We start from the raw sequence: 20,417 nt of genomic DNA, 5'->3' as shown, positions 1-20,417 counted from the left end.
TCCATCAAAAGAAACCCTGTGTGGGTTTCCTCGGCCCAGTGAACCAGACCCCGAAAAACTCGTTTGATGTTTCCTGCGCGTGTTGATATTGATGTTCCTTGCATATGATGTGTCGATATTAGCCAGTCGCTGACAGGCTCCGTATCTGCCCTATCGTCGACTCCTGCGGAGGGGATCCCAGCTCTGAGACACCCTGTGCTGAACTCCTTGCATGAAATCAGGAACCTTTGACCCCGGCCCCACGTGTGGTTCTTAGTTTCCCATGTTACTCGCATCGCAGTGAAGATCCGAACCATTGTACCCCAGTGCAGCTCGCAGTATTTTGGATGGTTCGAGCGTTCGACTCGTGCATAAACTTTGGATTTGAATGTGGCTCGCTTGAAGCTATACCTACTTCGATTCTTGGTTATACTAGATTCCCACAAATCGGAAAGGCCCTTAACATTGGGCAAGACTTGGTCTCTCATCTCGCTTGTCTCTGCTTCATTAATAACTGTCATACCCCTGGTACCTTGCCGATCGTCGTCCTTGTGGCGGTCTTCAAGGAAAAGCCACCAGGGGCTAGCCCATAGCCTTGCAGCGTCTTGCTTCCTGTTTGGCCCTTGGCTCTCCCCACGATGCCCCTCGGATGTGGCAGACTCGGAGGCTCTTCAGAACCTACATAAAAGCCACTGACTTCGGTCTCAATCATTCTTTTCATCATCCACTCAACAGCACAGTTTCAAATAGTCATTCTTTCTCTCCCATTCTTTCTCACTCTCGTTCCCGGAGCCAGCTCCCCAATCCTTCGTTTCACCTTCCAACGAACACTCTTTCATACTCCCAATTACTTCCAGCTCTCAGCTTTCACTTCACGATAACAACAACAATGCCTTCCACTACTTTCTCTCTCTCCTCGGCCCTGTGCCTCATTCTGGCCGTTGGCCCCGCCTCTGTCTTCTCCGCGCCTCAGTTGGTAAGTCGCTGAACCACATGGATCACACCATAAAAGCGAAGATCATTAACTAACAAAATTTAAACAGCCCGGTCTTCCCATTCTCGGTGGTGACCATGATGACACTGGCCACAGTGAGCACGATGTCGGAGCTGGATACACCGTCGGTATTCCCGATGGACCTGCCGTCAAATTCGGTGCCGGCGTCCACAGCGAGCACACCGGTCCTTGTGGCCCTGGCGCGAGCAGCGTGCATGATGCAGGCGCTGGCTACGAGGTCGGGCAACCTGATGGCCCTTCCGTCAAGTTCGGTGCTGGCGTCCACAGCCAGCACGACGCTTATCCTTGCCCTGAGATCATCGAGGCAGTCCCTCCTCCGGCTACCGTTGTGGTTCCTCCTACCGCTCAGGCTCCTCCCCCTGCTGTTGAGGCTCCCCCTACTGTTGAGGCTCCCCCTGCTGTCCAGGCTCCCCCTGCTGTTCAGGCTCCTCCTCCTGCGGCTGAGGCCCCTCCTGCCACCGAGACCTATATGCCTACTTTCATCCCTCCCACTTACACTACACCTATCAACGTTCCTACCATTACCACCCCGGCCACATACGCTATTCCTACCCCGATCTCCGTCACCTCGACCCCTCTGATGAACTACCCGGTGCCTTCATCTACTCCTCCTTCGCAGCCCATGTTCAACTCCGCGTCCTCTCTGGTACCAAGCTCCGCCTTTGCCGTCGCTCTCTCCATAATGCTATGTGTCTTTGCCTAAGCACCGCAAGCATGCAGTGATCATTGATAAACGAGTTGATTGACCATGATTGAGATCCTAGTGATCCTCCACTGCACATTGTTTATTGCTGTTGTTGCACCATTCAAGTTTTTTTTCCTGTAAGATTCCACCATCTCGGAGGTCTCTATCATCATCTGTACTTTTGTCTATTTCTTCTTCCGTGTCATCTTTTCTTTCTGCTTATTTACCATTTTTAATGGGCACTTCCACCGCCTGTCTACCTGCCAGTCGTGGGAGACGCCGCATTTACACAAACACAAACACAACCAACAGATATCTACCTGTATCTCGGGCTGACATATGAGGGCCATGTTTACTACTGAACGTCATACTTTTCTTTTGTTTGGGGAGGAATTGGATGGGATTGGGATGGAATGGGAGTCTGGGCGTGCTTTGCACACATTGTTACAATCTAGTGTTGTTTTTTTATTTTAGTACTACTACGTCCGGAATTGAATACACTGCATCTTGCATTTACATTGAAAAATGGCCTTACTCTAACCTTCACGGTTGTTTTCCAAATACTAACTAGTAATTATGCCTCTGGTAGGACCCACCACCCGTCGCTGTAAGTCAATTTCAACTCCACATCCTCTCAATCTAAAGAAAACCTTGGAAGCAAAATCAAATTTTGAAGACCTCTGTACCTAGGTATTCATTATAGCCCCGCCTTCTACTCAACCTGTACCAGGTGCCAGTACTACTCCACAACCAGTTATCAGAAGTGTACTTCCGGTCATATGTGTTCCTATACTAGTATCATCTAGTGACTCAGAACTGAAGGTTGTCGGCAAGTTCGGCCTGCACAACAAGCGCGGGGGCATGGCGTGTCTAGTTTCGCATCTCTAAGATCCATCCTGGTCCTTTCAGGATAATGATTCTCTTATTAAAATGTATGTGCAACAATTCCATGTTAAAAAATACAGAGGCCCAGGTCCAGGTCCAGAGATAGGTCAACTTCCGTACTTGATAGTTTTGTAATGTACTCTTCTCGATTCAGGGGAAAGGCGACGAGCCTCGCTAGCCCAGGTTTTTGAATACTGCGGAGAAAGGACACTAGCGATTACTGGCGTTGGAGAAAAGAGTTCAACCCGGTAGATTTAATTCCTCACTGCTGCTAGCAAATTCTTATATTAACGCCACCAAACACGTTGAAGGATGCCCAGGTGTATACTAGTTTGGTACGATGTAATGTGGGAGTTACGCGGAAGTGATTCACACTTAGAAGGGAAAAGAGTAAGCCAAGAAAGAAAAGAAAAGGCCAGAATAGATTGAGTGGCAGCAAATCAACGCCTATCATGTCATATCATGCGTTATCACGTATCCAGAAGCATCCATCATGCTCGCAGCCCAACTCTAGCCGAAACCCTGCTGTGCCTCCGCCCAAATGCTGACACATCACCTCCAGAGTATCGATGAGGCTACCAAGTGGAAAAACAAAATAAAAAAGCTCTTAGCTCTCATTAAACTCCCATCGTAAAGTCGTGCTCGATACCTGGCGTCACGCTGGCGATGAATTTGAGAAAAAACGACCAGATACTGATCTACCCTGATAGCGTTCTGCTCTTCCTCGTCGGCCTGTAGGACCTCCCACTCATCGCCTTGCTGTTGCTGGTCGCCTAGTGACAGGCCCTTTGTTTCATCGACGAGGCCTTCAAGACCGCCGCTGGCCTGGAGCACGCGATTTGCTTCTTCGTGGGATTGCGTTTGCTTGAGCTTTTCTCGGCGGAGCTTGAGGGCTGCGTCGGCACGGTCGAGGAGGGTTTTCATGACGGAGGCGTGGCGGCATGGGTGAACGGTTGCCATCTTAATGCTGCCGTCAAACCAGGGGAAGTCTTCTAGTGTTACGGTCTTGTCTTTGTAGTCGCCCACTATATCTTCCATCATGAGGTGTGGGGGGGAGGGGCTCTGATGGTGATAGATAGCCTGACAGATAGAGGCGGGGTGTGCGGTAGAAGTTGGAGTATGTGATATAGAGGGTGTAGGTGCGGAGTGGCCTAGTTTGTGAGATGATGTTAGTACTTGAAGCTACCGGTGACACAAGAGTTGAAAACAAGAAAGCTCTCTGGGTAAACATGTAGCTAAAATAAGAGGAGATACCACGTACTGTGTTGTTCCGGACTGCCCAACCGGCTCGCGGATGATAGCCTCCTCATCATCGTCGTCGTCTTCCATATCTGGAATCTCATCGTCATCTTCTTGGTCGCCCAGGTTCCCGGAATCATCGACTGTCCGCACATCCCGGATTCGTGCTTCTTGTTCGCTCTGGTTCGCTGCAGAGTCACGGCCGCCACCGGTCCTCAACCAGCCATCGTCTCCATCCACAGTTGTGGCACCCTCCCCCTCCCCTCCAGATAACATGTCCCTCACAAGCTCATCATCGGTACCCGCATCACCAGCGAAGTTATCATTCAACCGACGATGACAAGGAACGCCGCGGGTTACTAGAAACTGTTTGCCTTCTGGCAAATATGAAACTCTCTTTGCTGGGCTGGAGGCATCAGCCCAGGACCACGTGGGGAACTTGTAGACCAGATAATCGCCCGCAAGCACGAACTCCTCTGGTGTGATTTGGCCGGTATTGCGGAAGGTGGAGGTTCGAGAGACGGGGGCGAGGCGATCTCGCCAGGTTGATAGAGTAGAATGTAGGATATTCATTGTGTCTATGTGCTATTGAAGCGTGTGAAAAGAGAGGTAGATGCGAGATGGAGATGCAGTGAGATGCGCAGCGCAGTGGGGGGGGTCAACCTTGATAAGCGGTGGAGCACATGATCGGCCCCGCGTGAGCTCATCGCAACCGCCAAAATCGATTCGGCCGTCGCTTCCCTCCACCTGATTCCCAGCTGGCGCCGCTGATGCTGCTCAAACTGGCCGCTAAGATGTCGTGGCACTCGCTGCCATGCAGGTGATGCATAAGGCATCTTTCCCACTAGAAGGTCTATGGTGAGCTGCTCAACCATGGCCGATATCAGCTCGGCCTCCCGGGTTCTCCCAGGTTCCCATCCCAAGAGGCCATCGTCTGCTTTCCAGTTTACCTAGTCTATATACGGAAATTCAGTGTGTGTCTGAAAGCTCTCTGAGCTCTCATTTTGAAAGAAACCAAGCTTGAACCAGGCTCAACATTTTCCAACTCATTCACCTTCCTGCATCATTCGACTGCGTTCGATCTCCGCGTCTACTTCTTCAACCGCCAGAGGTATTGTCTTTCCAGGACTCTTCCACTTTTCCATTTCGGCACGCATAAACCCCTCCGTACTCTTCATTCCGACCACCAGGAATCCAAGTTCTTCCCGATCGACATCAAATACTTCCCACCACTCCCCATCAACCAGCTTGCAACCCTGTTCCCGCGAAGCAAGATAGATGGCTGCTACGGCCAGGGCATTCGGCTGATGTGTGATGTAAAGTAGTTGAGGAGAAAACAAAGCGGAGTTGAGATATTCAATCGTTCGGCGGGACACAGCGGCGTCTGTGACTCCCAGGGTTTGGAGGTAGGTGAGGGCGATGGTATGAGGGAGGGCAACGTGGGTGTCGAAACTGAGAGTGCGGAGAATGACGGACTCGATACGAAGTAGAACCAGACGCGCCGACTGATACCCGCCCTCTGTAATGGTGTAGCTGTCTGCGGATGGCGGCTGCTTGGGTGCTCCGCGGAGGTTCACAAACCACAGTGGGGAGGCCTCTCGCGACAGTAGCAATGTGTATACGTTGAGAACGGAGCGTGGTGAGGTGGGTTGAAAGGATAATTTGGCAGTCAGGTAGAGAGCAGCGGCTGATACATCCTAGTGAGATTGGTATTCAGATTAGAAGTGAGGTCAAAAGGACAATAGGACGAGTAAAGGCTGAGGAAAGATTGCTCACCTTGACAGAGTAAATGCGCAAGCTGCCCCCATCGGCCCCGAGCCAGAAGCGCGTAAATATAACAATTGCCTGCGCGATGATATCTTGCGACAGATGCAAGAGGACGCCCGCGGCCTGGGTTAATTGCGCACCGGCGCAGCGAATTGAAGCTTCCAGGTCGGAGGGAACACCATCGATCGATGATGAAGAAGCCGAAAGCTGCCCTGGGGTGGCAAGAGCATTGGAAAGGTGGGTGAGGCCGGGGTTGGGGTGTGCCATGACGAGGACGATGACGATGGCCGGGGATGTAAGAAGGAAGATTTGCACGGAACGTGGGATCGGGAGAACAGCTGCGGCGAATTTAGTTCCGATCTTGATACTTCCAATGCCCTGTCTTCCACTTTTTGCCGTCAAGGTGGGTTTCACAATTCCACTTCAGTCCACTGGAGAAAGGAAATGGAAAGAAGACTGGAGAGAATATTCCAATGTGGAGCTGAAGTGTTGGTTCTCAAGGGTTCCCAAAGGTTGTGGTGGAGAAGTGAAGCCACCACCAGCCACCGCTATTTCATACTTCCCAGCCTTTTCTTTTCTTTTGTTTTGTTTAGACGCGTTGCACAGAATAAAATAAAACAAACTCGAAATAGAAACTAGACTCAAAACAACCTCGAGATTGGACAAGGACCTTGAAACATCCCCGACACAGTAGCGTGATCATCTCCATTCTATCCAATCTCCCTGACTTCACCTCCTCCCTACACCTCAAACCCTTAAGGGAGTCCACTAGTCCACTCTCCCTCCACCTTTCACGTTGCACACCAACAAACGCCACAACAACCCGATTCGACGTGGCATTACAAACTCGCCCTCCTGTGCGTCTCTGCCAACACCCCCCATCATGTCCTCCCAACTCTCCTCCTCGATCTCCCTGCATTCCGATGACTCCCAGGGGCCTCACACGACCGTTGCCTCGTCGCCCCCAAAACCGTCGATCCCTTTAGCCTCCCCGGAGAACCGTTTCCACAGTCTGCCCTCCCACCGTCGTGCCAATACTGAGTACATCTCGCGACCCCCTATCTTTGAGGAAGACCTTTACGATCCAACTTCTTCGTCCGACGGCTCGTTAAAACACTCTTTGGGCCCATCGCCCCTCTCTTGGACAGATACATTTCCCAAAAAGAAACTTGAAGCAAGAGCCAGGGTCCTGTCGGATTGGTTTCAGGGCAGATCAGATCCAGTCAACTTGGGAATCGCTACACGTCCCGACGGACGTAACGACTCGGACGAAATGGATAAACCCCGTCTCACTACCCCACGCTCCTCCCACAACCGATCAAATTCGGGCTTTACATTCTTCGGTCTGCGAAAACAAGCAGAGGAGAAACCGCTCCCTCCAGCTCCCGCCGACGACGAATTCCTGAATCTCGATATCGACGCAGCCTTATCGCTACCCAACTCCGATGTCGATGATGAAGATGCACTCAACAACCTCCGAGAACAGGCCGGCACCGTCTTGCGAGAAATGCAAGAGGCCTACAAGGAAAGGACCTTTGCTATGCACCAGGCCCTAGCCTCAAAGAACCAGAAGCAAGAGGAACTCGAGGAAACTAGAGCACGAGCTAATAATTTAAGGATGCAACTCGATGGAATGGCGGCTAAGGTACTCGACCAGGAGAAAGCCATGAAGGCGATGGCCGAGGAACTGGAACAGGAAAGACACATTCGACAGCAGGAGGAGAGCCGTAGTCGCACCCGAACAATGCGTGCGATCCCTCCTGACGAGGAGATCCCATCCCTCGTCCTCCAAACTCCTCATCGCGGAGGTAAGCGTGCAAGCCACGGCACCTTGACCAGTGACTCGGGCTTTGAGTCTGGAGATGAAAGTGTGGCCGACAGCGTTTTCTCACACAAGGAGGGCATCGAGTCCCCTACGTCAACGCTTACCGCGCCATCTCCCAACCTGTCTCAGGTTGTTCTCCCCAATCCGACCGTCACTCCTACCCCAACTCCCGCCATCCAGAAGAATCTTGTCAAAGTCACTAGCACACCCACTCCGCGGGCGTCAGCTTACGACCGTGTGATTAAGGGAATTGCTTCGACGCGCCTGGGAAGCTCTTTTGTGGGCAACAACGGCAACCCTAACCAATGTGGCAACTGTCATGGTGTCCCCGCTTCCGAGGCCTGGAGTGTCATGGGCATTCTCAAGGATGAGAACCGGGGACTGAAGACCCGATTGGGCGAACTTGAATTGGTGATTGATGATTGCATTGGTCTTGTTGGTCCTTGAGCGAAGCTCGGACGAGATGTTTGGATGAAGATCTCTCGCAAAGACCTGGTGTCTCCATAGAATTGATTGCGAGGGTATCATTTTGTTTTGATCTTTTTGTTTTCACTACGAATAATTCGCATCTTCAGATAGAATAGTCCGTGAATCCCGGGCAATAATAAAGGGTTCCCGACAAAATGGTGGTGCTGAATATAGAGCTTGATAGGATAGGTAGACCCTGTGACTACCTTAAGAGGTAGTGTGGGGATAAGCTCGGGGTGTGCTACCCTGGGGTACACGCACACTTGAGGCACACACACGGGAAGAACAGCATTTAGGGGCGATCTGGGAATAAATAGCAATATCCAAAATTCAATTGAGTCATTTTCAATCTTCTAATTGTTTAGGGGTGAGTCAATGGGAATTAAAGGGGAGGAAACGGAGTACTGGATGTGCATACTAGTAACTAATCTGAGTGGTGGCCAAGTGGCCTTACTTTCAGTTAGCGCGAAGCGAAAAGTGGCCAGCGAACCTCTTTCTGTTCCTTTCCTTCCCCCCATCTCCCTCCACCCCCAATCTTCCCTTTCCTTTCCTTTTCATCTTCCCCATTCCACTCCTTTTGCTGGCTCCCAATTCCAGCTTCCTCTATTTCTTTTAAGACGGATTGGAGGGAAGACTGTCACAATGAGCGGCCGTGAGTTTCTTCCCCAATGCCCAGCACGCGATCGATCGTCGTATCCCATCTTGTGTCCACCCTCAATGCTTTCGCCCATACTGATAACCATGAATAGTTCGCTTCCTTGATTTGATCAAGCCCTTCACGCCCCTCCTTCCGGAGGTGGCCGCGCCTGAGACCAAGGTGCCCTTCAACCAGAAGCTGATGTGGACGGGTGTACGTTGCTCCAAATTCGAGAATAGACCGTGTTTCGTGTTCCGTGTTCAATGCTGACCTCAACCTCGTGTCTAGTTGACTCTGCTCATCTTCCTGGTCATGAGCCAGATGCCTCTCTATGGTATCGTCTCCTCCGACACCTCGGACCCCCTGTACTGGCTCCGTATGATGCTGGCCAGTAACCGTGGTACTCTGATGGAATTGGGTATCACCCCTATCATCTCCTCCGGCATGGTCTTCCAGGTAGGTGACATCAATTGGTTTGCGACGAGTTGATAGCTTTGAAACTGACCGTCACTTCTCCAGCTCCTTGCCGGTACCCACCTCATCGACGTCAACCTTGACCTCAAGACCGACCGCGAGCTCTACCAGACCGCCCAGAAGCTGTTCGCCATCATCCTGTCCTTCGGCCAGGCCTGTGTGTACGTTCTGACTGGTCTTTACGGCCAGCCCAGCGATCTTGGTGCCGGTATCTGTGTTCTGCTCATCGTCCAACTGGTTGTCGCTGGTCTCGTCGTCATTCTGCTCGATGAGCTCCTGCAGAAGGGTTACGGTCTGGGCAGCGGTATCTCGCTGTTCATTGCCACCAACATTTGCGAGTCTATCGTCTGGAAGGCTTTCTCCCCTACCACTATCAACACTGGCCGTGGTCCCGAGTTCGAGGGTGCCATTATCGCCCTGTTCCACCTGCTCCTCACCTGGCCCGACAAGCAGCGTGCTCTGTACGAGGCCTTCTACCGCCAGAACCTCCCCAACGTCATGAACCTTCTGGCTACCCTCCTCGTCTTCGCCGCTGTCATCTACCTGCAGGGCTTCCGCGTTGAGATCCCCGTCAAGTCCGCCCGCCAGCGTGGCATGCGCGGTTCTTACCCCGTCCGCCTGTTCTACACCTCCAACATGCCCATCATGCTCCAGTCGGCTCTGTCCTCCAACGTCTTCTTGATCTCCCAGATGCTGTACTCTCGCTTCTCTGACAACCTCCTTGTCAAGCTCCTCGGAGTCTGGGAGCCTCGTGAGGGTTCTGCCCAGCTTTTCGCTTCCTCGGGTATTGCCTACTACATGTCCCCTCCTCTGAACTTCAAGGAGGCCCTCCTCGACCCCATCCACACTGCTGTCTACATTGCTTTCATGCTCGTTGCCTGTGCTCTCTTCTCCAAGACCTGGATTGAGGTCTCCGGCTCCGCCCCCCGTGACGTTGCCAAGCAGCTGAAGGACCAGGGTCTCGTCATGTCCGGCCACCGTGAGCAGAGCATGTACAAGGAGCTCAAGCGTGTCATCCCCACCGCCGCCGCTTTCGGTGGTGCCTGCATTGGTGGTCTGTCCGTCGCGTCCGATCTTCTCGGTGCTCTTGGCAGCGGTACTGGTATCCTGCTTGCCGTGACGTAAGTTAACCTCAACACTTGATATTTTCCTTAAGTTAAAAGATAAACCATATACTAACATTTATCTTAGCATCATCTACGGATACTTTGAAATTGCCGCCCGTGAGGGTGACATCGGTGCCGGTCTCAAGGGACTGGTCCCCGGCAGCTAAATTAACGAGACTGTTCTCCAAATTTCACGAGCAGTATGACGAAGGATTCTTTTTTTTCCATTTTTGAATCTTTTGCCTTTCTCCGTTTAGTTATGTCACACTTTTCTCTTTTTTTTTAATTGCCGCTATTCTTTGATACAATTCTTGGGATATTGAATTGGTGTGCAGATGTCATGGTGTGGAAACGGGGACTAGTATTCGTGTCCCGCCGAGAAATAGTTGAAGTGCCTTTGTAGAGAGGGCCTGTAACCATATTTTACTGATGAAAAACCAAATCAATTTCTTGTGATCGATCCAAATAGACCCGGTCGTAGAGGAGAGGAGAGTAAAGTAGAGTAGAGGAGAGTAGAGAGTAGCCAAGTCCTCGTTCCGGCGGAATTGGCCTCGGTGAGTGGAATCGGCGCGGCAAAGTTTATTGGTGGCCAGGTGACTGAGAGTTACTAGCAGTACTTGAGTACTTCCAAGGTTTTCTCGTCCGAGTGCTCGAGGGTCTTTTTACTGGAGGAGGGAGTGCTAATGAGGGCTACTAACTGGTAGTGTGTGAAGGGTGTCTTGCCTCTTGTAGTTAGTATAGGAGATCATGATCAGCTACGGACTACATTCGGTATATATAACCTTACATGATTAATTCTAGAAGATGTAAATACCATATTCAGATCATACCATACCATACCATACCCAGTTTCCTCGGGTAACTCTGGTACTGGTACTCTGCGAGCTTAAATCGCGAGGGGCAGCCCCGCTGAGCCTGAGGCGACCTTCTGTAAAGAGTAGGCGGGGAACTTACTTTATCGTTTTTGACTCACTCCTACTTCTTCCTTCTTAATCCCCTCAGTCCCTCTTCTTCTCTTCTCACTTCTTTCCCTTCTATCTGAACTCCTCAATTCCACCTCTACCTTCACAATGGCTCAACAGAACGGCTCCTCTGGCAATGACTTCCTCGTCAAGGCCGGCCTTGCGCAGATGCTCAAGGGTGGCGTAATCATGGATGTGGTTAACGCTGAGCAGGTAGGTTTACAAAATCTCTTTGCCAATCGCCATCGAATGTCCTAACTAACATATCCTTCTTCCCTATAAAGGCTCGCATTGCTGAAGAGGCTGGCGCTGCCGCCGTCATGGCTCTCGAGCGTGTTCCCGCCGATATTCGTGTCGAGGGTGGCGTTGCGCGCATGTCCGACCCCGGCATGATCAAGGAGATCATGGCCGCCGTTACCATTCCTGTCATGGCCAAGGCTCGCATTGGTCACTTCGTTGAGTGCCAGGTACGTTTCCATTATAAGCAAGAAATTCAACTTAATTCCCGGGGTGGCGGATAAGACCACCACCAGCGCGGGGTATAGAGAAATCCAAAGCTAACCATCCCGCCCTTCTTCAGATCCTCGAGTCCATTGGCGTCGACTACATCGACGAGTCCGAAGTCCTGACCCCCGCCGACGACGTCTACCACGTCACCAAGACCCCCTTCAAGGTCCCCTTCGTCTGTGGCTGCCGCAACCTGGGCGAGGCCCTGCGCCGCATCTCCGAGGGCGCCGCCATGATCCGCACCAAGGGCGAAGCCGGCACCGGCGACGTCGTCGAGGCCGTCAAGCACATGCGCACCGTGAATGCGCAGATTGCCCGTGCCCGCGGTATCCTGCTGTCCAGCGCGGACCCCGAGCCCGAGCTGCGCGCCTTTGCCCGTGAGATCGAGGCCCCCCTACGAGCTTGTCCGCGAGTGTGCTGAGAAGGGCCGCCTGCCCGTTGTCAACTTCGCCGCTGGTGGCGTTGCGACCCCCGCCGATGCGGCGCTCATGATGCAGCTGGGCTGCGATGGTGTCTTTGTTGGCTCTGGTATTTTCAAGTCTGGTGACCCCAAGGCTCGTGCCAAGGCTATTGTCCAGGCTACTACCCACTACAAGGACCCCAAGGTCCTCGCGCAGGTTTCTGAGGGTCTGGGTGAGGCTATTGTTGGCATTAACGTGTCGCAGATGCCTGCTTCTGACAAGCTCGCTGGTCGTGGCTGGTAAATTTGGCATTGGGATTGTGTGTTGATAAACTGTGTTTTTCGTTTTCTCTTTTTTTTTCCTCCCTCGCCTTCGTTGTCTTCTGGAGGGCACGTTCAAAATTTCTTTTTGTACATGAGCAATGAGCCGATGTCTATGATAGTAGCTATTTGCATGACGGATACACAAAATTCTAGATTGTTTTTCTCTATCCTTGCCATATACAGCAATTGTAAGTCTACACCTGATAGTATACTTAGACAAAAGAAAGAAAAAAAGAGTACTAGTAGTTCATCAATGTAGTCCAACTAGCCAATCGCCACAATCCCCGATCTAGACCTCCCCGCCACCAAAAGAATCTCGAACCATGTCCCCAGTGTCCGTCGCCCCTTCCGAACCACATCCCAAACACCGGGAACCCAATTGCCCGCCCCAATGCCTTCCAAGTCCAAAGTCACAAGACGTGCGGAGTCCAAACTGATAAAAACTACGAGCTACGGGGAAGGTGGGAGATCACCGGCAGCCCATCCGACAGATCCCAGCCCCAAATGCGAATCTGATAGGCTCTCCGCTCCGAACCACCGATCACCGAACGCCATGGAGAGAGCAAGACGCTCCCCGGTCCCCTCTCTTTCCCTTCCAGAGCTCATTAGGTACCGGGGCCTCCATCGCTTCCGCACACTTCTTCCAGAATGTCCAATCGGGATTGAATAATCTCCGTACCGAGTCTACCCGTTGAGTAGTGGGGTTCCCCTCAGGCCTCTGTTTTTCCGTCTTAGGAAGGTGTACTGTATTTACCGATACATCTGTGGTAATTTTTTGTCTTGGGGCCACGAGTGCAGGGAGGTTATTGACTCACATGCGAGTAAGGTGCAGAGAATTCTACAGGTATCTTGGCACTGGATTGCCGCCAATGAGAATGGATCTTTTAGAACCTATTGAAATACTGCTTGGCTCTCGCAGGAGAGTGACATTCATGAATATTGACAGCAAGTTCATAAACTGCTGACCCTCTCCAGTGCTCAATATACCACCTACCCCGGTGCCCCGGTGTATCCAGGTGCATCGGCATTATTACTTGTGTTCTTAATCAGTTCAATGTTTGTTACATGTCTTGGAAATTGCTCGTAGGCCCCCTTGGCCTCACTGCCTCACCGATGATCCATGGGTGTCTATTGAGAGACCATGCGTGCTCGGAAAAGTCCAGTCTAGGATAAGATACCCCAGGAACTCCAAATCCAAAGAGTATAGGGCATATCGGACGTTTAAATGTGTCTCCGGAATTATAACTCCGAGATCTCCCTGCAGGAAGAGTGACGTTATTCCAAGTCGGAGATGCGGCTCATTGTATGACGCCTTGTGAGTTTCTCACCTTAGAAGCTATGTTGTTCAAGTTGTATTTCCCTAGTATACTAATCAAAATATAAAGTCTATTGAGAGAGTAGGGTACATACTATACGTAATACTATTTATCTGTTAAAATCCATTTACTCTAGTGGAAAAAAGTAGTACTGATGATAGCTTGAACGAGATTACCCACTTTATAAGGAAATACTGGAAAAAGATACTAGTTATCTTATTCAAGTATTGAGAAAATAGTACTAATAAGTCTACGCTTAAAGGATTTAGTAAAAAGGCTCCCGAGTCGTTTTTTGGTAAAATAAAACAGTAAAATACCGGAACTGTCACGCCCTACCAGTGACAACATTGGTGGGGACCACATCGTACCTAGGTAGTTTAGAAAAGCCAGTGTCTATACCATCCCAAGGTGCTAGTACTAGTCAGTAGTTACTATACTCAGTGTGTAACTAGGTAGTCAAGAGATATTTGCTTGATATTTGGAATCAGGTTGATTGTAATGTTTGTCTCATGGGTTCTTTTCAAAATCGCCAATAGTAGGGCAGCCGATACCTACTAGCATCAGCAGACAAAAGTAAACTGGAAGAGGAAAATGATGAAGAGCTGTATGAATCACTTGAGCCATGCGAGACCGGGGTGAACATCGGGAACATGGAAATCACAACTGGAAAGATATTTACACCCACCCTGTCTCTTCACACGGGTATTGTATTTGAAGAATTGAGAATTCCAACACACCTTGATACGGCCTGGAGCCCTTCAACAAGGACAAGTTGATATTGTTGTTACCTAGGTTTACTACTCGTTTCTGGGATACTGTCTTATATGCGGGGCAGCCATCTCAGAAAAGATATCCCTGTTATCGGAATTAATTCCGGAACGTTTTCGGAATTTCCAAGATCTGCGGGGATTCTCTGCTCTATTCTCTCGTTTACTCGGCGACTGACTTGTCGTATTATCTACTGAATAAATAAATAAAATTATTATCACTTTACATTTGATTTGGTGGAGGGTAAGTCGCTGGTACTCTATGCGCTCGGGCCACTCCAGCCACTTCCCCAAACCAATCAAGGGATACTTAAACACTAATCACCCCCATCCTCGAATCAGCAGAAACCTATTCTTCATCTTGGCCACTTACTGGCCGAAATTTTTCAACCGCAGGAATTATGGCCAAGCAAATCTCGACACAAGAAATCACGAAGCATGCCCAAGAGAACGATATCTGGATCGTGGTAAATGGAAAAGTTTACGACGTGACCGAATTTGCCCCGAATCATCCTGGCGGTGCTGCAAGTACTATGAAGATTCCAGATCCCTGCATTCTTAGAACCTCCCGGGCTGACTGACCGTCCAAGTCATTTATCAATTTGCTGGTCGCGATGCATCTCAGATATACAACAGCACGCACTCGCCTTCTTTGATCAAAGATATTGACGACAGTATCATCGGAGACCTAGATACGACAACCATCACCGAAGAATGGCGTGCACAGAACGAAACGCCCAAGTCTTCAACAGGGACAACTCCCGAATCTCAGGTCTATCAGAAACCAACACTCGACGACATCATTAATCTAGATGATTTCGAGTCCGTGGCTAAGAATACTTTCAGTCCAAAATCATGGGCGTATCATAGCGGCGCGGCCAATGACTGCTTCACACGAGACGAGAATCGCGATTTCTTTCGGCGCATCTGGCTACGGCCGGCGATCATGCGAGATGTCTCCAGGGTAAACACCCAGTCAACTCTCTTCGGGTGCAAGCTTGACATTCCAGTCTTCGTTGCACCGGTTGGTGCAGCCAAGATGAGCCACGAAGAAGGCGAAATGCCTCTCGCGAGAGGAGCTGCCTCCTCGGGAATCATTCACTGCATTTCGACAATGTCTTCTTATCCTCTTACGGAGATTCTGGACCAAACCCCTTCGCAGGCTTTCTATCAACTCTATATTAATAGGGATCGATCCAAGACCGAAGCTCTGATTCGTCTAGCTGAGAAAACGGGTAAAGTCAAAGCTCTATTTGTGACCGCCGATTTGCCGGTTATGTCGAAGCGCGAGGCGGACGAGCGAATTAAGCTTGACGAAGGTACACAGTGGATTAATGTAGCCAAGGACAACAAACCAACAGGGGAGAAGAAGAAGAGTGCAGGTCTGGCGAAAGCTAATAGTTCCTTCATCGATTCGACTCTAAATTGGGATGATCTGCGCTGGTTACGGAATATCTCGAAGCTACCTATAGTACTCAAGGGCGTCCAGCGGGCTGAGGATGCTCGTTTAGCAATGAGAGCTGGGTTTGATGGCATTGTCATTAGCAACCATGGAGGGAGAGCCGCGGACACCACACCACCGACAATCCTAGTTCTGCTGGAAATCCACCGATACTGCCCCGAAGTATTCGGCAAAATGAAGGTTCTTGTGGATGGAGGGTTCCGTCGCGGTTCGGATATTGTCAAGGCAATTTGCCTTGGCGCATCTGCCGTGGGGCTGGGTAGACCGTTTGCATTTGCTCTCAGCTATGGACAGGATGGTGTTGAGCATGCTGTGAGCTGTGAGTATCACATGGCTTAGGGGATTTGGCTGGGTGCTAATTTTTGAAATAGTGATCAAAGAGGAAATCGAGACGGCTTCTCAGCTGGTGGGTATGACAGATTTGTTCCGCGATGCGAACCCATCTTACATCAATACGGCTGGGCTAGATCATCTATTGCCTCCAAATTATGATACTGCTTCCCGGGACTCACTGAGCCGGTTAAACAAGCTTTAGATAGTATGCCGTCGAGGAGGGCTGGGTTGCTGTACGAAGCAGACTGTATACAAACCCAGGCTCTACGCGAGTTACTACTTAGGTAGGTACCTAGGTAGTAGGTATATCCAGGCATCTAGAAAATCTAAAACCTTGGAACTTGGTAACTCAGTGTGCAATGGAATATCTTAATGAATAATATGATTAGATTTGATAAGAATAGACACTGAGGTTAGATAGGATTTCGGAAATATTCTTTCACGCGAGGCAGAAGCTGAGGCTCATTGAAATCATTCTGCTGTCGACCTTTCCACTCCTCACTGGGGACCTTTCTAGTGGGACAGCTTTCAAATGGGCCGTCCTAGCCAAACCTGACTACTGCAAAGAGTTCCGCCCTTCATGCTGTTCTCCTCGCTCTTCATCCGCAAGTTGAAAAGCATCATTACCGCACGACTGTGCCCATCATTCCCCATTTTCATCTTCGCCTGGTAATCCTCCAGCTCATCCGGTGTCAAAACCTTTCCACCTTTCTGCTCGCGGGTCCTTGCCACAGCCAATCGGTCTCGCAACTGTACACTAGCATCTCTCTCCATGATGGCCTTTCCATACTTCAGTCGCGTCTCGATTATCCAGCGGTCTGCCTCGCTTTCAGTCATTCCCGGAGGGAGGTAGAGTTGGAAAGCGTCAACCTGTTTTCTCAGGTCACTCGAGAAATCGAGCAGTTCGATTTCGAGCTTGCGCATCGAATTGCCATGAGCTTCTTCCTGTTGAATTCCCAGTGCTTGTAGCCTTTTGTCCTCCGCTTCGTGCTTTCGGGCCCGAATCCAGACCCCGTACTCGTATTTCTGAAACTTCTTAATCCCCTCCCAAAGAAGAAGCGATAGGCCCAGAAGCTCGGCGAAGGCATACCGGTAGGGCTCGGTGCCCTCGATGCTGTTGTTGATCAAGTTCCAGAGCACGGTTGCCCGGTCAAGATACATTTTGATTTCTTGCTGGCCGAGGTGTGGGAATCGAGGGATTTGATCGAGTCGGACGAGATCAGAGAGGGATGGGAATGGCTTGTATGGGCAGAAGTCTGGCGAGATTGGCCATGGGGTGATTCCATTGAATTCACTGGGAGTTTCGTCTGACATTTTGACGGCCTTACTCTTGCTTTGTTGTCGGATGTTGTCGGGGAACTAGTAGATCGTATCAGCGGTGACTGGAATAGAGTATAAGGAAGGCTTCTTTGCACAGTGATCGATACCTGGAATATTGAATAGAAAGGCTTCTTGAAGAGAGAGGGACGAGAGAGGAGTGGTAGGTAGTTGGCGCAGAATTGTGACAGTTGAAGGGAAAGAAAGAGTGGAAGTGAGTGAGGCCTGGAAGGAACCCACCTCACACTTCTCAACCAAAACAGTCCCCACTAGTACTTCTACGTCTAAAATAACGAGCAGATCGAGGAGCTTCTCAAATTCTATCACTCAGTTGCGTATCGCTAATTGACATTTATTTCATCGATTCTCCCCATGAAATCCAACGCCGAATACATTCATCTACCTTTCGCAATGCATCCTTCTGTGCTTCAACCTCAAACCACTCGCGGTGCTCCTTACCACACTCCGTGCACTGCCCAAGATCACGAACTCGAAGATTTGCCAATTCAAGATGAATAAGCCTTTCCACGCGATGGACATGCGGGACCTTTCCTCCGGGCACCAAAGCGGCCGCGGGAGTCCGAGATGGCGGTACTCTAGCTGGCGAAGAGCTCGTAGACGAAGACGGGGTATATGGGTAGTAGCGGATGAGCGTCAAATCGTGGGAGCATTGGCGTGTCCACTCCACCAGTCTTCGGTGGACGTTATTCGCCCTGCCAATTTTCAGTCGCAGTGTGCCAGGTGAGGTGGATGTCGGGTTTTTGGTTAATGCATTGAGATCTCGTGCTGCGCGGATTGCATCACTAACACTGCGTGGCTGTGCTGGGGGTCGGAGAGTATCGTCCTTGTGGTGGGATTGGGGCAGTAGCGACGATGCGATATCCCTTGGAACAGGAGGCTGTGCTGGTCCGCTTGGATCGCTTCCTCGTGGAGTACTTTTCGGAGGGGTGACCCAAAACATGTAGATGTAGCCTTCCTCGTCGGCATCGGAGATAGGTTTAGCTAGCTCTGTGAGAAGAATCGAGGTCGTTTGAGGGTCCAAATTGGAAGGAATCCATGATGAGGGAGATCCGGCCTGCGAAGACTTTCTAGGAGTTGGTGCAGAAGGCCGAGATGGTTTTTGCTGACCAGATGATGGAATTTGCCCATGCTGAGGACGCCCTTGGTGAGAATTTTGAGGCGGGCGAGATAAGGTGGGTTTCTGTACTGGGATTGATGGTTTGGAATCCTCGTCGCTTTCTTCATCCACGATCTCAAAGCAGCAGATGGACCTTTTTTTCTTCTTGGGGCGAGGCCGAGGCTTTTCACCGAGGCCGGCTTGGTTCGTATGCCGCCTATTCGGAGGCTTTTGTGTTCCATCATTGATGTCAAGGACGCCAAGTCGATCCATGAGGGTATCAATGCTAGATCTTGGCTTCAAAGGGTCTTCATGGATTGTGGGTTGAATAGCCGAAGCCGAAGAAGAAGCCTGATCTTTATGTTGCCAGCAATATAAAGAATCTGGATCTAGTATTGGTTCATGCCGAGGGCCCTTCTTTCGAGGGGTCGATGCCGGGGATGGAGTTTGGGATGGTGTTATGCCGCGCCGACAAGGCCGGCCTTGGGTTGTGATACCTCTACATGTGTTTGCAGGATTCCGAGAATCCGAGCGTGGCAGTAAAGATTCCGGAGTATTGGATATGTGAGGCATTGAGCATTCCTAGATGAGGCTCAAAAAATAGAGAACTTGAGATCGGTATGGCGTCGAGAAGAGGGTCTCTGAAGAATCGAGAAGTTAAGGCTGAATCCTAGGCGCCTGCAATGCGGTGAGACCGGCCCAAGCACGAGCACTGGCATGCCTGCGAATGACTCCACTTAAACACGTCGGGCGCGAAGGGATGTTGAAGCATTTTTATTTTTGTCAACGGTGAACTGCCTGTTATGGTTAGTGTTTGTCCACTTTCGGACTAGCCTCTATCCAAGTACTCCGCCACATCGTGGCTGAGACTGACATAAACACCTGGCATCGTCCTCTCTACGCCGTGCTTTTGAATGGCAACTGAGTCCTTGATTCGCGAATATAGGATGCGGATTCAGCTCGCATTCTGAATAGGGCTGGAATAATTGCAAAAGTACACAACATAATGTATTGAACTATAGAGTTCAATACATTAACTATTGGCCAATCTTATGCCTGAACCTCTCCATATCTTAACCTGAAAGTTTGCAGCCAGATGATGATCCCAGTAAATACAGTCAGCCGGAACTACCGGATGATGGACTTAATAGTCTATAATTTGAAGCCCTCATTGTGTTATATTAACTCTTGCTGATTGCAGAAACTCACTAGTCTGCTAAAAGAATAATGATGCGCAGCGAATAAGAAATGTGAGATGTGAATTGATTGGTTACGACCCAGTGGTTTACTTTCACAGTTCATATAAAATTTTCCATTTTTATGCATCAGCTTAGAAAGCAATGTTCTATGGCTTTAGCCTCTACTCCGTACTAATATGCATAATCACCATTGCGAAGTAGGAACTGTTGCGGTATTGATTAGCGTAATTTAGATGGATGCTCTTCCTTTTTGGTCTCTTCGTATTATAATGGCTTCTCTGTATTTCATGATAATATGTGGAAAACGGAGCCCAGGAGCCCCTGGAGAGTATAATTATTATTATTGTATCACTAGCAGCCCCCATGGTTCCGGATACACCATGATGATCCATTATATTCGAATTAAAAACGGCCCAGGTGGCAAAGATCCGGAAGTTATCGGAATTTCATGGTGATGCACAAGTTATATCCTTAAACCCTGTCACATATCTATTTAGCCACGCAACAAGCAAATCCAGCAAGTATATAAGATCAGGATAGTTCCCATGAATAGAAAGAGGACAATTAGCTATCTCGAAAAGCAACTGCTCTTCTCTACTCTTTCAGCTTCCACCAAATATTGCTTTACTTTCA

At 50.1% G+C, this 20,417-nt stretch overlaps 9 protein-coding genes across 9 annotated transcripts; 5 read left to right on the top strand and 4 right to left on the bottom strand.

Annotated features, from left to right (window-relative positions):
- Positions 1-868: 868 nt before the first annotated feature.
- On the top strand, positions 869-1,697 carry N7533_004237 (putative cell wall protein; the record flags this gene model as incomplete). Its single annotated transcript, XM_057100887.1, has 2 exons — positions 869-955; positions 1,023-1,697. The coding sequence occupies 2 exons, from the start codon at positions 869-871 to the stop codon at positions 1,695-1,697; spliced, it is 762 nt and encodes a 253-aa protein (XP_056960517.1).
- A 1,419-nt stretch (positions 1,698-3,116) lies between these two features.
- On the bottom strand, positions 3,117-4,376 carry N7533_004236 (ATG3/ATG10 family protein; the record flags this gene model as incomplete). Its single annotated transcript, XM_057100886.1, has 2 exons — positions 3,117-3,624; positions 3,826-4,376. 2 exons carry the CDS (start codon positions 4,374-4,376, stop codon positions 3,117-3,119), a joined length of 1,059 nt encoding a protein of 352 aa, XP_056960516.1.
- A 473-nt stretch (positions 4,377-4,849) lies between these two features.
- On the bottom strand, positions 4,850-5,837 carry N7533_004235 (putative cyclin; the record flags this gene model as incomplete). The annotated part of the gene is made up of 2 exons (XM_057100885.1): positions 4,850-5,500; positions 5,580-5,837. 2 exons carry the CDS (start codon positions 5,835-5,837, stop codon positions 4,850-4,852), a joined length of 909 nt encoding a protein of 302 aa, XP_056960515.1.
- Positions 5,838-6,453: 616 nt separating this feature from the next.
- Positions 6,454-7,842, top strand: N7533_004234 (uncharacterized protein; the record flags this gene model as incomplete). The annotated part of the gene is made up of 1 exon (XM_057100884.1): positions 6,454-7,842. The coding sequence occupies one exon, from the start codon at positions 6,454-6,456 to the stop codon at positions 7,840-7,842; it is 1,389 nt and encodes a 462-aa protein (XP_056960514.1).
- Positions 7,843-8,505: 663 nt separating this feature from the next.
- N7533_004233 (translocon subunit SEC61) lies at positions 8,506-10,247 on the top strand (the record flags this gene model as incomplete). Its single annotated transcript, XM_057100883.1, has 5 exons — positions 8,506-8,515; positions 8,613-8,713; positions 8,789-8,956; positions 9,020-10,095; positions 10,166-10,247. 5 exons carry the CDS (start codon positions 8,506-8,508, stop codon positions 10,245-10,247), a joined length of 1,437 nt encoding a protein of 478 aa, XP_056960513.1.
- Positions 10,248-11,150: 903 nt separating this feature from the next.
- Positions 11,151-12,253, top strand: N7533_004232 (pyridoxal 5'-phosphate synthase subunit PdxS; the record flags this gene model as incomplete). The annotated part of the gene is made up of 4 exons (XM_057100882.1): positions 11,151-11,255; positions 11,327-11,509; positions 11,623-11,885; positions 11,932-12,253. 4 exons carry the CDS (start codon positions 11,151-11,153, stop codon positions 12,251-12,253), a joined length of 873 nt encoding a protein of 290 aa, XP_056960512.1.
- A 2,504-nt stretch (positions 12,254-14,757) lies between these two features.
- N7533_004231 (FMN-dependent alpha-hydroxy acid dehydrogenase) lies at positions 14,758-16,353 on the top strand (the record flags this gene model as incomplete). Its single annotated transcript, XM_057100881.1, has 3 exons — positions 14,758-14,884; positions 14,947-16,137; positions 16,190-16,353. The coding sequence occupies 3 exons, from the start codon at positions 14,758-14,760 to the stop codon at positions 16,351-16,353; spliced, it is 1,482 nt and encodes a 493-aa protein (XP_056960511.1).
- A 326-nt stretch (positions 16,354-16,679) lies between these two features.
- Positions 16,680-17,465, bottom strand: N7533_004230 (uncharacterized protein; the record flags this gene model as incomplete). The annotated part of the gene is made up of 1 exon (XM_057100880.1): positions 16,680-17,465. One exon carries the CDS (start codon positions 17,463-17,465, stop codon positions 16,680-16,682), a length of 786 nt encoding a protein of 261 aa, XP_056960510.1.
- A 355-nt stretch (positions 17,466-17,820) lies between these two features.
- N7533_004229 (uncharacterized protein) lies at positions 17,821-18,858 on the bottom strand (the record flags this gene model as incomplete). The annotated part of the gene is made up of 1 exon (XM_057100879.1): positions 17,821-18,858. One exon carries the CDS (start codon positions 18,856-18,858, stop codon positions 17,821-17,823), a length of 1,038 nt encoding a protein of 345 aa, XP_056960509.1.
- Positions 18,859-20,417: the final 1,559 nt, after the last annotated feature.

The sequence above is a fragment of the Penicillium manginii genome (assembly GCF_028828005.1).
Source record: "Penicillium manginii strain IBT 31320 chromosome Unknown utg000004l:1.0-7231830.0:1.0-7236170.0, whole genome shotgun sequence".
NCBI classification, from domain to species: Eukaryota; Fungi; Ascomycota; class Eurotiomycetes; order Eurotiales; family Aspergillaceae; genus Penicillium; species Penicillium manginii.
The sequence above is the reverse complement of the archived record's forward strand: the minus strand, read 5'-3'. Positions and strand labels throughout refer to the sequence as shown.